Genomic DNA, 20,266 nt, shown 5'->3' with positions numbered 1-20,266 from the left:
GGCCACGGGGCTGGCCTGGAATTTTTCTTGATTTCTAATTTCTAGTGAAGTTAACTAGGTAGAATCAGAAAGTTATACAAAGTATTAGTTGTCTCCATGACATTTTTTTTTTTCCCCCCAAAAGCCCCAGTAGATAGTTGTATGTCATAGCTGCACATCCTTCTAGTTGCTATATGTGGGACGTGGCCTCAGCATGGCTGGAGAAGCGGTGCGTCGGTGCGAGCCCGGGATCCGAACTCGGGCCGCCAGCAGCAGAGCGTGCGCACTTAACCACTAAGCCATGGGGCTGGCCCTCCATGACATTTTTTGACTTTAAGTGATCTTGAAATTATGTGAGACTATTTAAAATGAAACAAAAGAGGACACCACATTGCTAATTTGGATCAAAGAGGAGTTATCATCATTGGTGATCAGAGTTATCTAATGAGTTAGCGATATTAACTCCTTTTCATGTAATATAGGTATTAATTTTTCCTATGTTAGCTGAATAACCAACTTTGGAAGAGATTATGATGGATCTAATATAACTCAATTTTTAAAAGTCTAATAATACCTTGCCCTCTGATGTTGAACAATACTAAATAGCTTCAGTGCATGGATTTTTTTGTTTGTTTTTGAGCCATGTAAATATTTCCTCTTCCTATAATAAAACAGTGCTTCCTAGCATGGTTTATTCATTTTGCAGTACTTATCCTTGCATTAAAAATAAGGAATCTGTTGGCTGGCATGGTGGTGCAGTGGTTAGCTTCACATGCTCTGCTTTGGCAGCCCGGGGTTCACGGGTTCGGATCCCAGGCGTGGACCTGCGCACTGCTTATTGGGCCATGCTGTGGCAGGCGTCCCACATATAAAATAGAGGAGGATGGGTGCAGATGTTAGCCCAGGGCCAGTCTTCCTCAGCAGGAAGAGGAAGATTGGCAACAGATGTTAGCTCAGGGCTAATCTTTCTCACTGGAAAAAAAAAAGATAAGGAATCTGTAATGTATGGAAGTGTGTTGTTATATGTCCAGTCATTCAAAAAGTATCAAAATTGGGATTAGAATTTGTATCTCCACTGGAATGTTGCCATTAACTCCTGGTAAATATAGCTGTGAATAAGACATTCTAAAACTGCTCTTCTTGGGGCTGGCCCCGTGGCTTAGGGGTTACGTGCACATACTCTGCTGCTGGCGGCCCGGGTTCGGATCCCGGGCACGCGGTGACGCACCGCTTCTCCGGCCATGCTGAGGCCGCATCCCACATACAGCAACTAGAAGGCTGTGCAACTATGACATACAACTATCTACTAGGGCTTTGGGGAAAAAATAAATAAATAAATAAAATTATTAAAAAAATAAATAAATAAAACTACTCTTCTTTTGCCTTTTTGGAATATAAAAGTTGCCATTAATTTTAGTAATTTACATATAAAACGTGCATATGCACAGCATATATCAAGTGTAATACTAAAATCTATTCAATTATATATTTTTGTGACAAATGCTTTTTAAAATTCAGAATTTTTTTGTGACTTGTAGTTACTGTTTTGCACATCAGTTGTATCAGATCTCATGGAAATGCTAGGTAATGGAGTAGAGCAGGTTTAGACTAAACTGGTGAATGGACTGACTTTTGTAGTATGTGCTGCTGGCTTATAAGGCTTTTAATTTAGTTAGAACCTCTTATGACAAATGTTATAACCAAAATCAACCACAAAATGTTTTCAAAACCAGGTGGTTATTCCACTGACTAGAAAATCATTCATTAAGAAAAAAGTACTAAGCAACAAAGAAATCTATTCAGTCCTGTGATAGGCTTTAACCCATTGTTTAAATGGCCTTCCATAAGACACAGCATTCCTGTGATATTTTGTTAATATAATTATACATTTGAATGTTGATTTCTTTTTTTTTTTTTAAATTTTATTTATTTACTTTTCCCCCCAAAGCCCCAGTAGATAGTTGTGTGTCATAGCTGCACATCCTTCTAGTTGCTGTATGTGGGACGCGGCCTCAGCATGGCCGGAGAAGCAGCGCGTCGGTGCGAGCCCGGGATCCGAACCCGGGTCGCCAGCAGTGGAGCGCGCGCACCCAACCACCAAGCCACGGGGCCGGCCCTGAATGTTGATTTCTTAAGTTTCCAGATTCCTAAAGTTTTTGACCTTAGCTGCTGAGGGACTTCTGTAGTCATCACAGATCATTTTTATGAGTGACAGAACTAGGGTTTACCTAGGGTATACATATCTTTTTAATAATTTTAAAGTTTTTATTCTATTATATGAAATATTTTGTTGATCATAACTGCTATGCATAGATATAACAATAATACTTATTTTTCCAAAGTTAGAATTCTTGACTTTCTCCTCAGTGTTCATTCTATGCCTCTGCTTCATACCTATTTATTATGCATTTTGATCCCCTCTTAACTAAATTATAGCCCATTGATTAACCTTCTGATTTGCAATTTCTTTATCTATAAAAGGCAGATAGTGATTCCTACCTTACAGAGGCTGTTGTGAGGGTTAGAAAGTGGTAGAAGCTTAATAAGTGGTAGCCAGCTCTATTTTTGGATAGGTAAAGTTAATTCACTGTTGTTATGATGTTACTATCTTCCAGCGACTAACAGTGCTGGGACAACAGGTAGAGCTCTTGTATTTAGTTATTAGATTAGGTCCCTGTTGCTTTTGTTCCTTTGAATTCTCACAGTTTAGGGTTAGGCTTTGTATATTTGTTTGCATTAGTATTATTTTCTCTAGTACGATTAATGTTATCGAGGGAGTTTCAACTTTGTCATTTTCCTCAAATTAGGTTTTAGTATTTATATGTAATATAATAACAGATACTACTTTTGCAATATCTGTTCCATTGCACTCAATGAATAATATATTCAAATACCATTTTTGGCAAGTATAAGACATTTCATAGAATTACTGAATCCTCATAGTCTGACTTTTTTTCTCTTGGCCTGCTGTAGTATAGGTCTTGAACTAAAAAGAAACTAAATTTACTATATATACCAGTTAATTATTTCACTCTTATCAAATGCCAGAGTCATTCTTCAATGCCTACAAATTTTGTGTGCTTTTAGATGATACTTCTAACATGGAAGTTATAGAGGAAACTTCTTAGAGATGGAACTTGTTCATGATGTTGATAATCAGGGGTGTCAGGATTAATAAGTCCACTGTGTTGTTGGGTTTTCTGTTTGTCTTTCAGAAAATCTTGAGAAGTTACATGGATTAACAAACTTATATAAAGTCCTCAAATACATACCTTTGTATAGTTTTATGAATTAAAAAAAAATCTTAAACTGTTTCTCTTTGTTCACTTAAAGTTGGAAGTGTTCCTGTGTAAAATTGTTATTTGTACCACAATCCCCTTTTGAGAAATTCCTTTGGTTCTTACATTATTTCTACCCATGATAAAGTATGTTGAAGTGAAATGAATTTTTTCCTTCAAAAATCTGATTTATTTGAAAGTGATTATTTAAAAAACAAGAACTGAAGATATTGTTGAAATTTCTCATCAGAACATTTTGATTTCGGGCTGCCATTAATTAATGATAGAACACTGTGGAAAAGATTTTGTTGCATAAATTTGATATTATTGGTTGGTCTTACAATCTCATTTTCCTTTCTCACACCTCCACTTGTATGTGTGTGTCCAGTGTCACCATCTATGGTGTTGTAGGCATTAAGGAAAATTGGAACTTTTAAGGTTTTATTCTTTTTTTTTGTGAGGAAGATCAGCCCTGAGCTAATATCCATGCTAATCCTCCTCTTTTTGCTGAGGAAGACTGGCTCTGAGCTAACATCTATTGCCAATCCTCCTCCTTCCCCCTGCCCCCCAAAGCCCCAGTAGATAGTTGTACATCACAGTTGCACATCCTTCTAGTTGCTGTATGTGGGACACGGCCTCAGCATGGCCGGAGAAGCGGTGCGTCGGTGCGCGCCCGGGATCTGAACCCGGGCCCCAGTAGCGGAGTGCGCGCACTTAACCGCTAAGCCACGGGGCCGGCCCTAAGGTTTTATTCTTTAGTGTACTTGTGGACATTAATACTAACGTGAAGAATTATTTTAAGTTTGGTATGATAATTTCATGATTTTGAATTTTTAAAATAACAGTGGTTTATTAGATTTAATGACACCATATGAATCGTAATTTTGATACAAATGTTTAGAGCATTGTTAATGAAGTGTAGATTAGTAATGTAATTGTTGGAGCATGTTGTGTTTTATCCTGTCATTGTGTCTGCAGGTGGTCATTAATTTCTGCATCATCGACAGTGTGTATAACAGCTGTTTTTGTGGAATCATTATGGTTCTTTGAATATGTGCTTCAGGAGCTGTTAATTTTCTCTACATTATATCTTGCATGTACAAGAATCTAAGCTAGATGTCTTTAGTCTAAGACAAAGAACCAACTAGGGTAGATAAATATTGAAGAAGTTGAGTACTCTTATATAATTAGGTTTCCAGCATGAAAAAAATAAGTGTATGATTTGAAAGCAAAGTGTTTGCTAATAAAACAACTCTTTTAAAAAATGTAGGGGCCGGCTCCGTGGCTTGGCGGTTAAGTGCGCGCGCTCTGATGCTGGCGGCCCGGGTTCGGATCCCGGGCGCGCCCCGAGGCACCGCTTCTCCGTCCAACGCGAGACCGAGTCCCACGTACAGCAACTAGAAGGATGTGAACCTATGACATACAACTATCTACTGGGGCTTTGGGGGGAAAAAATGAATAAATAAAATCTTTAAAAAATGTAGGATTGTAATTATATGAATAACAAGATAAAAGATTCTAAGATATTATTAAATCAAAATAATGTAGAATTTTCCTTTATTAACACTAACCTGTTAGAATGGAAAAGTATCTAGAATTATGAAAATTAGGATTAAATATTAAAGTAATCATTTTTGTGTATAGATGTTTTCCTGCGTATGTCTTATTTTCATAAGATGTACAAAAATTTGTTGAATGAATGTACATTTTAAGTATCTGAGGTAAAGATTGTATCTTCTTTTATTTTATTTCTTCATAATGCTGGGCAATTAGGTGTCTTCTGAGAGCATTTTCTTTTTAATAAACTTTGTAATGTTAGATGTTCAAGTCAGAATACATTTCTGAAAAATTAAACATAAAATTATCAAAATAATATAACTATGGAGAACATTAGTGATAAGTTGTTAAATTCTTTACTCCATTTTTTTGAAATATTTAAACATAGTTTCCAAGTAATATGATTTTTTTAAATGTAGTAAAAATCAAAACTTTTGATAAAGCTTCTGTGCAATTATGACTTATTTTAGATTTTTTTTTTCTTTTTTGTGAGGAAGATTAGCCCTGAGCTAACATCTGCTGCCAATCTTCCTCTTTTTGCTGAGGAAGACTGGCCCTGGGCTAACATCCGTGCCCATCTTCCTCTACTTTATATAGGATGCCTGCCACAGCATGGCTTGACAAGCGGTGCATCAGTCCTCGCCTGGGATCCGAAGCTACGCACCCCGGGCCGCTGAAGCGGAGCGTGCGCACTTAACTGCTATGCCGCTGGGCAGGCCCCTAGAATTTTTTTTTTTTTTTTAATTTCACCTTTCTGATGTTTCCTCATTTCAACCTTTATTTCTGAACTGCTTACATCCTCATCTAGCAAAAGAAAAAAATTGAATCTTATGACTTTAGAATTTGGCAGCCAGTACTTCTACTATAGTAGGTTATCACGCAAATAAGTAGAAGCAGTAGGATGGATAATTTAACAGCATTACAGGAATCAAAAAGTTTCTGGGGTGCCGGCCCCGTGGCTTAGCGGTTAAATGCACGTGCTCCACTGCTGGCGGCCCGGGTTCGGATCCTGGGCGCACACCGACGCACCGCTTGTCAGGCCCGTGCTGTGGAGGCGTCACACATAAAGTGGAGGAAGATAGGCACGGGTGTCAGCCCAGGGCCAGTCTTTCTTAGCAAAAAGAGGAGGATTGGCATGGATGTTAGCTCAGGGCTGATCTTCCTCACCAAAAAAAAAAAAAAAGTTTCTAGAAGTTAGAGATATTCCATTGATGACTGTTGCGAAAAAACCCATATTCTTTTTTTTTAAAAACAGGTGTTTGCTCATTTTTCTAGGATTGAAGGTTATCTAATATTTGTGCTTTGACCAGGTTGCTAATGGGTTGGGAAGGTGGTTCTGTAGTGATAGATATTGAAAAAGTGAGTGGAGACACCTAAGCAATTGGTGGCAGCCATTTAACCTGTGTTTGTTTGGTACCTACAGAATAAAAATATGGTATATACATTTGAAAAGGTTTTTGAAAAATAACTAACAAATTATGGTTCTTACAAATATTAAGCAATAATAGCATTCTGTGCAGTTCCATTTTTATTTAGTGAGCATAAATTCTCTGGTATCTTTTGCTCATTGTAGTCTTTGATGATGGTGATGAGAGAACATTGAGACGCACCTCACTTTGCCTAAAAGGAGAGAGACATTTTGCCGAGAGTGAGGTAGGGTGACATGGATAGACTTTTTGGGTTGAACAGCAGCTACCAGTGTAGAGGCAGATTGTGATTTAATTCATCTGTTTCTTATCCAGACGCTTGACCAGCTCCCATTAACAAATCCAGAGCATTTTGGAACTCCAGTAATTGCGAAGAAGACGAACAGAGGAAGGAGATCCTCTCTTCCTGTGTGAGTGTTTTCATATACGGTAACATTATTATTACAACATTAAACAAATGATTTCTCTAGGATGGCTAAGTTTGTTTGAGTAACCTTTCCATGGCATCTTGTATCCTTATGTTAGACATTTTACATTGAGCAGACCTTGTTCTTACTTTTTCCCATTACTTTGTCCAAGAATTATCACAACTCCTTTGTCAAAAAGGCTATTTTTGCTTTGAGTTACTTTGCCAAATTCCTAAACTGATATGATTTTGCTGTTTCAAGTGAGGATATGTATTTTTTAACCTTTTTATTTCAAAAACATTTCAAATTTAAAAATTGTAAGAATAATACAATAAATTTTCATATACTCATCATATAGATTCACTAATTGTTAATATTTTTTGGCACATTTTCTTTATCATTCCCTTTCTTTATATATACATATTATATTCATTCATTTAATAATAATTCTAATTGGCTGAACCATTTGAGAGGAAGTTGCAAGCATCATGACCTTTTACCCCTAAATACTTTACCTAAGAACAAGGACATTCTCTTATATAACCAAAGTATGATTATCAAATTCAGTAAATTTAACATTGATAAAATGCTATTTTCTAATAATAGATAGCCCATATTTCCAATTTTGCCAGTTGTCCCAGTAATAGCCTTTATAGCATCCCCTGATTCCAGGATCCAGTCCAAGATCATGCATTGCGTTTAGTTTATATGGTTCTCTTATATGGTTCTCATATGATTATAAGTTTCTTAGCCTTCTTTTGTCTTTTCATGACATTGACCTTTTTGAAGAGCACAGGCCAGTTGTTTTGTAGACTGTTCCTCACTATGGGTTTGTCTGATTAATTAGTTATCCAGATAGGGTACCTAAATAAACCCTCAAGTGTGTTTTAATGAGATTTTTTCAAAACCTGTTAGAAAATTAGAGTTATGTTATCTGGCATACATAAAAAATAGAAGGGCAGTCTTTTAAAAAAAATGTATTTGGCACAGTAAGTACTTCGTGGTGAATAATTAGGCTTTTCTGTCCCAGCCGGTGGTTGGCATGAGAGCCTAAGTCCAAGTCCTCATTGATGTAGTGAAGTGGACTCAGAGTTACCATGGACAGCTCAGGACTCTTCTGTGGGGCTAGGGAAGTATCCGTCTCCTCAATTCCAGTAAGAATGAAGAGGCTACTACTCTGGAGTAATCCAGATTAGCAATTGAATTGTACATGTTAAATTCACACCACTCTGACTGTATCAAAAATCGTTTATGTTAAGATCATGATAAGGTTATTCTAACTTTTAGTAACGAAGATGAAAAGGAAGAAGAAAGTAGTGAAGAGGAAGATGAAGATAAGCGACGTCTGAATGATGAATTATTAGGAAAAGTTGTAAGTGTGTTATCTACATCTGAGAAGATTGAATGCTATCCTGCCTTGGTAAGTAAGGTTTCTTTGCACAGTTAATCAACCATTTAAAATATTTGTTTAACGTGGATTTTTAAAAAGCATTTGAAATATTTCGAAAATAATTTAAAAGTCCAAATTTAATTTGAACTTTATTGCGGGGCTGGCCCGTGGCTTAGTGGTTAAGTGCGTGAGCTCTGCTACTGGCGGCCCGGGTTCGGATCCCCAGGCGCACACCGATGCACCGCTTTCCAGCCCTGCTGAGGCCGCGTCCCACATACAGCAGCTAGAAGGATGTGCAACTGTGACATACAACTATCTACTGGGGCTTTGGGGAAAAAAAAAAAAAGGAGGAGGATTGGCAATAGATGTTAGCTCAGAGCTGGTCTTCCTCAGCAAAAAGAGGAGGATTAGCATGGATGTTAGCTCAGGGCTGATCTTCCTCACAAAAAAAATTAAAAAATAAATAAAAATAAAAATTTGGACTTTATTGCAAAATTCAGTAATCCTGCTGGTCCCACATACTCCACTGTCTCCTTTTGTTCTTTCCTTTCCTTAATTCTCTATAATCGATCATTTATTGAGATCTTTCCATTCTTCCTTCAAAACACGTCCAGTGGCCTCTTTTTACTCTGTTCCCATTACCATTTTACGCCTGATCTGCAGTAACTACCTCCACATTCTCTTAACTTCCTGCATTCTTTCTTTACTGAATTCACACTGATTTTCTAGAAGTAACTTTTATAGATAAATCATTTTAAAATATTGATTTAATCATGATAGTCCCATTCTCAAAAAAAAACCTTCACTGATTCTGCCTAATGGATCAATTCTGCATTCTTTAGTTGGATATCTGAGGCCATCTCTAGCTCTTAGTTTGTTTCCCATTTTCAGTGTAAGCTCTCTGCCTGACTCACGTTCTTTCCTAACTGCTCCCTACATGAGACACTTCACTTCTCCAAGCCTTTACCCCTGCCTTAAATCAGTTAGTGTTTACTGAGGACCTGCAGCAAGTTCAGCTTTCTTCTGAGTTTCTTAGAAGAGGGAGAAGTATGAGACTTGTAACACATTGCCCTCAAGAACATTACTGTACACGTCCAAGAGATTACATAGTAGTTAAAGATCATATAAGAATTTAAAAAACTGTTGGTGCAGATACTAGAGTAGGACAGGGAGTATTGGGGAAGGGAAGGGTACGTGTAGGCTTTGGAAATGGCAAGTCTTAGATGGCTTGGTAGAGAAAACTAATCTTTGCTTACTCAGGGACAGAACGAGAAGAAGGGAAGGGCAAGGGAATTATTTCATGAGAGGAATCAATAATACTTGGTAATACCTGTCTCTCCTTTCTTCCTTTCCTGCTCCTCTCTGCTTAAAGTTCTTAAGGTTCAGCTCAAGTCCTACCTTTTCTGTGGAGTCTCCTCTAACCACTCTAACATAAGTATACCCCTTCTTTGAGTTTTGATATCACTTATATCTCTAATAATAGTTTTGGCACAAAATGTGTCCCAAATTAGATTAAGAACCGAGGACATTTTTTTAGGTTTCTATGTGCATGTAAATACATTACTCAATTCCTATATAATAGATTTACTTTATATGGGAAAAGTCTGAAAATCCTTTGAACCATTCAGTTGTACAGGCAGACAAGTAAATGGGTTTGTATAATTTTATTTATTTATTTTCTCCCAAAGCCCCAGTAGATAGTTGTATGTCATAGCTGCATGTCCTTCTAGTTGCTGTATGTGGGACGCGGCCTCAGCATGGCCGGAGAAGCAGCGCGTCGGTGTGCATCTGGGATCCGAACCCGGGCCGCCAGCAGTGGAGTGCGCGCACCCAACGGCTAGGCCATGGGGCCGGCCCAAGTAAATGGGTTTGGATTCAGAATACTCAGGACATAATGTGCCAAGAGATTTTTTTTTAAAAAATAAATTCCTTTATTTACTCAACAGATTCATCATTTGCAAGGTGATGTAGAAAATAAAAGATGAGTAAGACACCAATCTTTTTTTTTTTTTTTTTTGAGGAAGATCAGCCCTGTGCTAACATCTGCCAATCCTCCTCTTTTCTTACTGAGGAAGACTGGCCCTGGGCTGGCATCCATGCCCATCTTCCTCCACTTTATATGGGACGCCGCCACAGCATGGCTTGCCAAGCAGTGTGTCGGTGCTCGCCTGGGATCCAAACCGGCGAACCCTGGGCCGCTGCAGCGGAGTGCGCGCACTTAACCAGTTGCGCCACCGGGCCGGCCCCGAGACACCAATTTTATGTTTGATGATTTTATAGTCTAATGCAGAGAATAATTCAAGTAACTGTAATATAAGTTAGTGTATGTTCAATATTTGGACTTGTCCTGAGAAATTACATTTATTTGAGGGAAATCCAGAAAGCCTTCATGGAGCAGGTGCTTTTGAGCTGAGACTTGAAGGATTCAAAGTTAGTAAGCAGAGCCTCACTAGAGGACTTTATTAGAGGAAGCAAGGGAAAGAAAAGCAGAAAAACCAGCCGTTTGTCCCTGGAGCTGTTTGCTCTGGAAATCCATTTGCTAAATATTAGATATGAGTAGGAGAATAATAGGAAATAAAAGTGGGAAGGTAATTTGCATCTAGGGCAGAAAAGTCTTTAAAAGTCCATCTAAGGAATTTGGACATAATTCTGCATAGAATTTTGCAGAAGTGTGACATTATTTGAGCCAAGTGTTTAGGAATGTTAATGAGGCAGTGGTATGTTGGATGGATTGTAGTTGGAAGGACTGGCCGTGGCAGGAGTCAATCTGGAGGCCATCAGAGTGGTTCACAGGTGAGATAATTAAGCCTAAAGCTGTGCCTACCTTACCTTAGACTTACTTTAAGCCTTTGCTGCTATACCTTTTCCTTTCCCATGTTGGGTTAAATCTTCCTCCTCTTGGTGTTTTCATATTATCCTGTGCCTAGTGGGATCACTGTAGTTATCCTCCATCGTGTTCTTTTTGTGTATCTTTGTGTTTACCCTTCCATTACACTGTTAGCTCCATGAAGGCGGACACAACTATGGTATTAGTCTAATAATTACCAGCACCTAAAAAACAAACAAACATTTATTTCCATCTGATGTTAAGGCAGCTGATATGACTGCCAAGAATTTTAAATTATTTGGATATATACTGTTTAATTCCATAGCCATGAGCTCTGTATGGCTATTTAAGTTTAAATGTAACTTAATTAAAATTAAATACAATTAAAAATTCAGTCTCTCAGTTGCACTAGCCACCTTTCAAGTGGTTGGCCTCATTGCTTGGGTTCATTGCTACTGGATTGGTCAGTGCAGATATAGAACATTTCCATCAGTGCAGAAAGTTCTGTGGATGGTCATAGACTGTAGCAGAGGGGCTAGTGTTAGGGATGATAATGAGCAGGTACATTTCAGCAATTTATTAGTAAACTTTAATTTTTTTTAATATTCTATAAGTAATATACAGCGATTAGTTATTTGCTAATGTTAAGATGTTATTTTTAAAAGTTAAGAAATTTAAAAGGTCTTTACTCAGATTTTCTCTGACTTGTTTAAATTACTAAAAACTGTACATACCCTGGTAAGAAAGGGAACTTAGGTGTTTATTTTAAACAAATAGCCAGATTTCAAAATAGATCCTGATTCAAGTGTATTTTTAAAAATTTATAATGTGCCAAATTTTCGTCATAGATCATACATTTTATTTTTTGAATAATCAGTGAATTATTATTTAGCTTAGAATAAAAATAAATCCTTATATTTTTAAAGTGGTCACATTGTAATTTATATTTCATGAATTATTCATTTTATAATCTAGTGACTGGATAAATCAAATATCTAGAAAACCAATATGCTAAATAAAAATTATAAGACAATCTTTGAGATTCATTAATAATGGAAGCTATTGGCAATGAAGCTATTTCTTGTAAAATACAATCCATTTGAGAAGTTAGGGGATCCGAATTGTTCTTTTTAAAAATATATTCTTTTTTGAGCAAGGAAAAGAGGAATCAATCTGTTCTTATTTTATATTTCAGGTAATATCTCCCAGCTGTAATGATGACATCACAGTGAAAAGAGACCAGTGTTTAGTTCGATCATTTATTGATTCTAAATTGTGAGTAATTAATCACTTAATAGTGTTACATTGGGAGAAAAAAATGGAATTACAGTGATAAACTCCTCCTTTCTCTAAGACTTTATTTTAAAAGTCTAATTATTTCATGAACTGAGAAGTTGTTACCTAATATGTTTTGATTTTTTGTAAGGTAGGTCATTTTTTTACTGAACAATTTTATATAAAAACTGAATGGGGGGGGCCAGCCCGTGATGTAGTGGTTAAGTTCTTGCGCTCTGCTTTAGTGGCCCATGGTTCGTGGGTTCAGATCCCAGGCGCGGACCTACACACTGCTCATCAAGCCATGCTGTGGCGGCATCCCATATACAAAATAGAGGAAGTCTGGCACAGATTATTAGCTCAGGGACAATCTTCCTCAAGCAAAAAGGGGAAGATTGGCAACAGATGTTAGCTCAGGGCCAGTCTTGCTCACCAAAGAAAATAAAACAAAACAAAAAACTGAACATGATGTGAGAATAATATTAAAAAACAGCTTTGACTTTTTTTCTGATTAAAAGTCATATTTTTAGAAATTCTCCTTAACCTCAACTTAATTTTGTTTCCAAAACAAAGATGTAAAATTAAAAAGTATATATATTTGTTGAGTTGTAATCCTCTGTGAGAAATTTAATACCATGATATGTATCTTATAATGATAAAATGTTTTAATATTACCTTCTATTAAATTTTTTTTAATAAACTGAATAGTAAATTTAAGAAATATTAAAGATCAAAATAGGCATTGTTGTCTATATAATATAAGGAAAACATCATGCTGGTATAAATGACCCCATACTGTGATATGAGGCTCTCAAATTAGTGTGCTTTGAGTATGTGAAACTTGCTAATTAAGATACCAGCTTTGCCTATATTGCTCTTTGTTAAGGATTAGTATATACATGGTCTTTTAAAAACATTTTATAGGCAAAATAATTTTGATTTTGACGTTTATATTTTTCTGTATGTTAACATGGACTATTTAAGTGATAATTTTTATTTAATAATGGTTTTCCTCCTCTTTATTCTTCTCTATAATTAGTTATTCTATAGCAAGAAAGGATATCAAGGAAGTAGACATTCTTAGTATACCTGAATCGGAGATCTCTGCTAAACCAGGTAAAATAAGGATGCATCAATCCATTATTTCATGACGTGGTTCTAAATGGCAGTTAGTGGCTAAAGCAAAACCGAATATTCTCTGGTGCCATTTTAACTGTTTAGAGTTGATATCCACTGTTATTTGGTGGCTACTTTTTTAATGTCTAGATAAAATATTTGATTTGTAATTTTTAGATGATTAACTTTGCATGATTTACCATTAAGATTCTACCAGTATTACCTAGAGTAACAGTAAACATTAATATAACATTATAATGTATGAAATATGTTCACGTTTACTATAAAGTGACAGCTGAATTTGAATCCATATCTTCTGGCTGTTAATGTCATGCCTGTCTGTTATTCTGTGCTGCTGATTCCATACCGACTGCTGAAGTAGATTTTTACTCTTAGGGCTGCAGAAAGCAAGCATCTTCTTAAAAACTAGAGTTGTTCCTGATAATTGGAAAATGGATATAAATGAAATCCTTGAGTCATCCAGTAGTGATGATGAAGATGGCCCAGCGGAAGAAAATGATGAAGAGAAGGAAAAGGAGGCCAAAAAGGAAGAAGAAGAGATGGTAGGTGAAATTTCTTGTTTGTAACATATAAAGACATTGTAATACTCTAAAGTCAAAGTAATACCTTTGTATATTTTCCCTCTGTTTAGATTCTCTGTATTGTTTGTTTCTGTCTTTTTCCAGCTCAACTTGATTTAGGGGAGGGGGAATTTTTTTGGCTTCTAGCTTGGTGGGTAAATCAGAACTAGTTTTTAGCAGGTAAGAGGTTACAAAGAACTTTTCAGGTTACATAATCAACAAGTGCAAACTTGTTTTTTGTTTTTTTTTAAGTGTCTTTTCCGAACAACCAAGGAGGAAAGAAATGTCACTTTTAGGTGTATTACATGTGTTAACTCATTGAAATTGTTACCATATGGAGTAACTGGTATTATCTTACTTTAAAGGTGAGGAAAGTGAGGGTCAGAAAGGTTAAGTAACTTTTCCAAGGTGGCACAGCTCAAATGTGAACAAGGATTTGAACCCAGGTCTGGTCTGTCTTAACTTTGAAACCTCACCTTTTTCAGACATTTCACAGTATCTCAAGGATAATGGAGATAAAAAATTCCTATCCAAACTGAAAGAATATTTCATTTGGCAGTTTGATAAATCACAGAGAAGATTTAGGTTGTATTTTATAAGTGCTAATGGTTTTCTTTGTAATATTACTATGTCATTTAGAATGTATATATAATTGTAGAAAATCATCATGGAGTACCACATAATTGCTTACTTGAATATTGTTGTCTATTTATTCAGCAGTGTTTTGTCAAATGGGATAAATTGTCCAGTATATTTTTAGTTGTTACGAGGTAAAAGGGGCTTAGGGGCAGACAAAGAGAATGAGTTTACTGAAAAAAGATGTATTTGAGTGTAAAAAATATTTGCTTGGAAAATGTGGAATGCGTGTTTCTGTTTTACATACACAAATATGAATTTATGAAATAAAATGAGTATACTTGTATGTGATGAAGAGCATACCATATTTCTTTCCTTTTACTTGCTCTGCAGTATTTGGTTTTTGCACTCTGAAATCAGAATGGCGGTTCATACTTACAGGCTGCCTACAGAGTTGCCATAGTAACGTGCTGTTGGTTTTAAGTGAGCATGCTCGGAAAGACAGGAAGGTTTAGCAGAGGCTTGGCAGATTGCCAGTGGAGGTTTGCCAGATGCTTTGAAATGGGCTGTCTTTCTTTTCCTTTCATGTAATGTCTGATTTTTATGTGGAAGAGAATGTAAGTAGTGCTGTATAACCCTGCGGATGCTATGCCCTAAGAGGGAAAGCAAATATTTGCAAGTCAGACTGAAAAATGTTCAGACACTGTACTGATTAAGTAGAAGGGGAATCTAACCATTTTGCATTTGAAAGAAAATGCAGCATATAGGTAAGATTTTTTTTTTATATTTAGTTACCATTTTGATTGCCAAAAATGTGGTTAAATAAGAATTTTAGATATTGATAATGTGGCTGATATGGTAGAACTCGTAACCAAGCGTAATTGTTTCTTGTAAAAGAGACAGTAGGAGTCTATTTTTAGAATATCAGAAGATGAAGGGTATTTTTTTTTTTTTTTCCTGAAACAGGATAGATTTTGAAATGAAAATGGTAATGAGAGAGTTGGGCAAAATTCAGGATTTAAAGTCTAAATATTAAATGTGATATTTGCATTTTATCTGTATTTATTTATAGATTATATGTTTTCAGGGTAAATAGGCCACATTTTTAGGGTGTGAACTGTTGCAGTCTGGTTTTGATTTCTTTTAAATTAAAATTAGTTGGGATCTTATATTGCCAAATACTGAAAAAAATGTCTCTTTATTTTTGCTAATACTTTTAATTGGTGTCCCTCTCAGAATGCATTTTCCCTACTCCCCACCCCCCAAAAAACCCTGAAATTTTAAACAAAGAGGGTAAAAGAGCTTTGTAGTAAGGTTAGAGAGGATAGCTATAAAATAGTAAATAGTGTTCTTATTACAGCTATTAATTTCATAAAAATCATGTTTTATTCAAGCTGTGAGTAAACGTTAGTGAAAAAGAATGAACAGCAGAGGCAAGCTCTGTTACCTATTGTTTGCAGGTAATAAGTAAAGAAATTTAAAAAGGTAAGGACCTTTGTAAGGATATATCTTCTTAAAATGTATTACTTAAATTATGAACCTGTTAAAATTAAGTGAACCAGGATGCTTTTCATCTCTGAAAAATAAAATCAAAATTACAAAATTTAGGCACTGATTTATATGATTAGTATTTTAAATTATTTTTCATATTGCCAATTTCATAGCACATACTCTGTTGAATTCCTTGATAGAAACTAATTCCTCTTTTTCTCTGGCCATACAGATAGATGGTCTTGAGTGAGATTTTGGTTGCTTTAGAAAAAATAATCAGCTGCATTTCTTGCTCTTGGATTTCAGATTTAGTTGCTGAATCATTCCAACTTGTCTTGAACAGTAATTTTTAAAAATTCAATATATCAATAAACCGAAAAGCAGTTTAATTTATATATAGCAAAGGGAAAAAAATGAATATGGTATAAAATGAATTAAAATCTAATAAGCCAGGGCCTACCTGGCTTAGTCATTACAGGCCTTTACTACACAAGTGAGGCTAAGCTGTAGTATTACATTACAGATCATATTCTTCCCGAAATGTAATTATGCTATGCTTTTCATGAAGATTTAATATTGCTTTACAATGATCAAAAAGATCTTTTATAACATTCTGTAAACCACTATAACAATACTTTAGCCTGTCATTTGCTGTTTGTAAATTTTATGCAGTAGAATCATACAAGTGTTAGATACTTCTGCAGTGTTAGTGGGCAGTGGACATTGTATATTTGATGCTTTGGATACCCTAACATAGCCTTAATAAGGAGATTTGAGATTCCATGGCTTTATCATGGAGGAGCATCTTTTTTACTTAATATTATTTTGAATTCCTAAGCATTGGTAGTTCAGAATTCAAGTACAAAAAATATATTTCATACTGTTACTGGGTGGGAAAAGACTTGAGAATCTGAAAAGAAGTAGATCCTATCTATATTGATGACTTTAAATTTTAACTCATTGGTAATTATATTGAAAAAAGGCCCTGGAGAATATTTTTGTGGGTATTATTTAAATGTCTTTTGCTAAGAAAATTTTATATTAGAAAAGATATTACTGAATTTCCTTTTGAGCTTTGAAATTGAAAAGTGCATCTACATATAAGTGGTGATATCAATTATTCATTTACTCCTGACTTGTATTCACTTTGGATGAATGTAGGAGAATTGTCTAAGGATAAAATAAATAGGTGGTGGTTTAGAAGACTGAATATCCGGGGAGATTTGACTAGTCTTACCGTTTTTTCCTTTTGGTTTGCTTTAGGTAGGCTTATGTGTTGGGCCCTTTCAAAAATCTCTTCTAATTTCAAATTTAGTAATGAAAATTAGAATTTAGTGAATTTTTGTAAGAAATGCTCTTGTTGGTTGGAAGTATTGACACCCATTTCTCCAATCTTTGAATTTCCTAGGGATCACTCTTAAATTTAATGCCAAGGATTATATACTAGGATAAAAATCATAAGTGCTTGAGTTTTTTTATTCATGGAAACCTGAAATTTTTTTTCTTGATGTTTAAATCAAGTGTTAAATAATTATGTATATTTATACTGTTTTGTAGATCAATTGTAAAAGCGTTTGTTAGTGATCATTCAAGATCACTTTTGGTATAAACCTATAGTAAATGCTTGATAACTTAGGAGAATCATGCTAAGTCAATACAATTTAAAGAAAAATTTAAAGGTAATGTTAGTTTGGTTAGGTATATCTAATAACTCCAGCTGCCAATCGAGTGTTTCTAAGCAGGCCCTATAAAGCCAACCTTCAATGAATAATTGAAACTTTTGCTTACATTCAAATATAATAAGTTGTTCGCTAAAGTCTTAAAGTTTAGCTTACTAAACAAGCAAACAAAAATGACCTAATGTGTTTAGCAAAACCTTTCTTCACAGTTAGCATAAGACTCTAACCAAATTAGGATCACCTAATCAGATTAATGAAGATTGCACGTGTCCACACAAATACAGGTACATTTTTATGTATTTACAGAAAAACACTTCTCATATCAAAGTATTTTATAGTTGTGGTAGTGTGAGAGGGTTGACTGATTTTAAAGCCTTAAATTTGATAGCATCTAAACCACAGCTTGATGATTAAAAGTAGAATGTGTGGGCCCTTTCAAATGGGGGAAAAAATGACTAGTCTGGGTTAACTTTGATGTAATACAAGAGTCATAATAATTTGTTTTAGGCAGGTTGTTGTTAAACTGTTTTCTGAAATTATAAAACAATGTTTTACCACATAATGAATATATCATAATATCTTATGTGATTCCTGAAATTTTCTGTTTTAAGTGTATACAACAGGGAAGAATGGTACCACTCTAAATTTTATGATTACCAGTTTCGCTGGGCCTTTAAGACTCTTGGTTAATTTCCAGTTTCTATAATCAAATCATATCTCCTCCATTAAACCAATAACCCTACCCCCACTCCACTCCAACTTCGGAAAGAAACTAGGAGCTTCAGATGCTCCCCACCTGCCTGCTGTCCTTCCCCGAAGGTACAATTGATAATATGTTGTCCTCGTCCGTAAGATGAGTCCCTCAATTTATGCTCTGGATCTCATTCCCTTCTTCCTTATCTTAGCCTATGAACTATCTCTTTTCTTTCCAGCATCTTTAACCTGTTCCTTTCTGTTGTATCCTCGTCAGCTTTTAAAAACACTCTCATGTCTCTCGCAACCATCTGGCGACCCGTCCAGATTCCTTCCACCAACTTGCTGACAGCCCGTCCAGATACTGCCCTCTTTCCTCCCTCTTATGGCCAGATTGCTCAGAGTTATATACACTGTTCTGTTTCCTGAACTCCTGTTCACTCTTTTTAATTCATTGCAGTGTGTCTTATACTCCTACCACACCTAAAACAACTTTACTAAGGTCGCCAGTGACCGCCAACAAATTTTTGTGCTAAATCCAACAAATTCTTGTTTTGATCTCATTTGACTGCTTAGTAATATTCAGCATCTTCGACATGCCTACCTTCTTCAATCACCTAACGTCCATCCATGACATGACGTTTTTTTCTGGTTTGCTTCCTAACTAAATGATGTAATAATTCCAAATCGGTATGTGCATCAGAGGTGTTTCTTCTTAGCTCCAGACATTTATATTAAACTGCCAATGAAGAGTTCTTCTTATTGTAAATACTGAAACAGTATGTGCAAGACTGCACCCATCTTTCCCCCAAACCTGTCCTTTCCCTGGTTGTCCATAATTCATTTGAATAGAAGCACCATCTACCCAATTGCCCAAGCCAGATCCATGGAAGTCCCCTTGATCCTCTCACTCTTGCTCCCCTACCCAGTGAGACACCAAATCCTGTCTCTTGTACCTACTTGGTAGCTCTCAAATTTGCCCACTTCCCTCAGTTTCTGCTCTCTGCCACTTTAGTCCATGCCGCTCTTCTCTTTTACAGAGACTAATGCAGTGGTAACCCGTTTTTCCCATGTCCATGCTTGCCTTCCTCCAGTCTATTCTCTGTACAGCTTCTGAGGAGATTTTTTAAAACTAGAAATATAAATATGATTCCTCTTGGAATAAATTAATTTTAGGGCACAAAAGTGGTTGTAGTTTTTATTCTTTTGTATTAAAATATTTCTAAAACATATTGCATAACGCCACCCCTTCTAAAAGTAGTATACTAGACATTACTTACCCTCGTATTTACTCAAGATTTAGTTATTGTGTTCTTTTAATACAATCCTGTCATGGCTTTTAGCCCTTACAGTAAATGACCTATTCCTATTAAGATTGTGAATTTTTCTGTTTCCTTTCTTCTAAAATCTATATTGTCAACTGTCATTTTTACATATGATAACTTTCTGGACAATTCTTCAGAATTCTATTTAGGGCGGGACTTACTGATACCCTAGGGAGTCACTTTGACCTATGGATCACCTGAGTTACCAAACCTAATGTTGTGGGTTTTTCTTTTTCTTTTATTTAAATTTTCCGTTTAACTTAAAGTTTTCTTTTTAAATTTATGTTTTTATTTGTGTATTTCACTGAGGTGTTGTGACAACAAAATATATCTGTTGCACCAGAGCATACATCATCAGTAATATGTACCTTTCGTTATACCACTGTTAAAGTATTAAACAAGTGGAGATGACCACACCAAATAATTTTCTGAGTTTATTCTTGAAGAGTTAGTGTTTTTTAAAGTAAGATTGTTTAATCCTCACAATAGGATTTTTTTATGCGTGAGGAAACTGAGGCTTAGAGAGGTTACAGAAGGTTTCACAGACTTTTAAGTAAATTTTCTCTCCTCTAGACTGTAAGGTCTATGAAAGCAGAAGATGTTAGGCTTTTTGTTTTTGTTTTTTCTTTTTCCCACCATATAAATAACCACCAGCTAGCAAGATA

At 35.7% G+C, this 20,266-nt stretch overlaps 1 protein-coding gene across 2 annotated transcripts in view; it reads left to right on the top strand.

Moving 5' to 3' along the window:
- ARID4A (AT-rich interaction domain 4A) overlaps positions 1 to 20,266 on the top strand; it is a 64,516-nt gene that overhangs the window by 9,838 nt on the left and 34,412 nt on the right. For both annotated transcript variants that reach the window (XM_014784271.2, XM_014784270.2), the window contains exons 6-11: positions 6,388 to 6,467; positions 6,557 to 6,651; positions 7,936 to 8,068; positions 12,061 to 12,140; positions 13,180 to 13,256; positions 13,653 to 13,819. In XM_014784271.2, the coding sequence (XP_014639757.1) occupies positions 6,388 to 6,467; positions 6,557 to 6,651; positions 7,936 to 8,068; positions 12,061 to 12,140; positions 13,180 to 13,256; positions 13,653 to 13,819 (632 nt within the window). The remainder of the gene's footprint in view (positions 1 to 6,387; positions 6,468 to 6,556; positions 6,652 to 7,935; positions 8,069 to 12,060; positions 12,141 to 13,179; positions 13,257 to 13,652; positions 13,820 to 20,266) is intronic.

The sequence above is a fragment of the Ceratotherium simum genome, chromosome 24 (genome assembly GCF_057802395.1).
Source record: "Ceratotherium simum simum isolate JZ-2026a chromosome 24, ASM5780239v1, whole genome shotgun sequence".
Lineage (NCBI taxonomy): Eukaryota > Metazoa > Chordata > Mammalia > Perissodactyla > Rhinocerotidae > Ceratotherium > Ceratotherium simum.
This window is presented reverse-complemented; position numbering and strand designations above follow the sequence as displayed.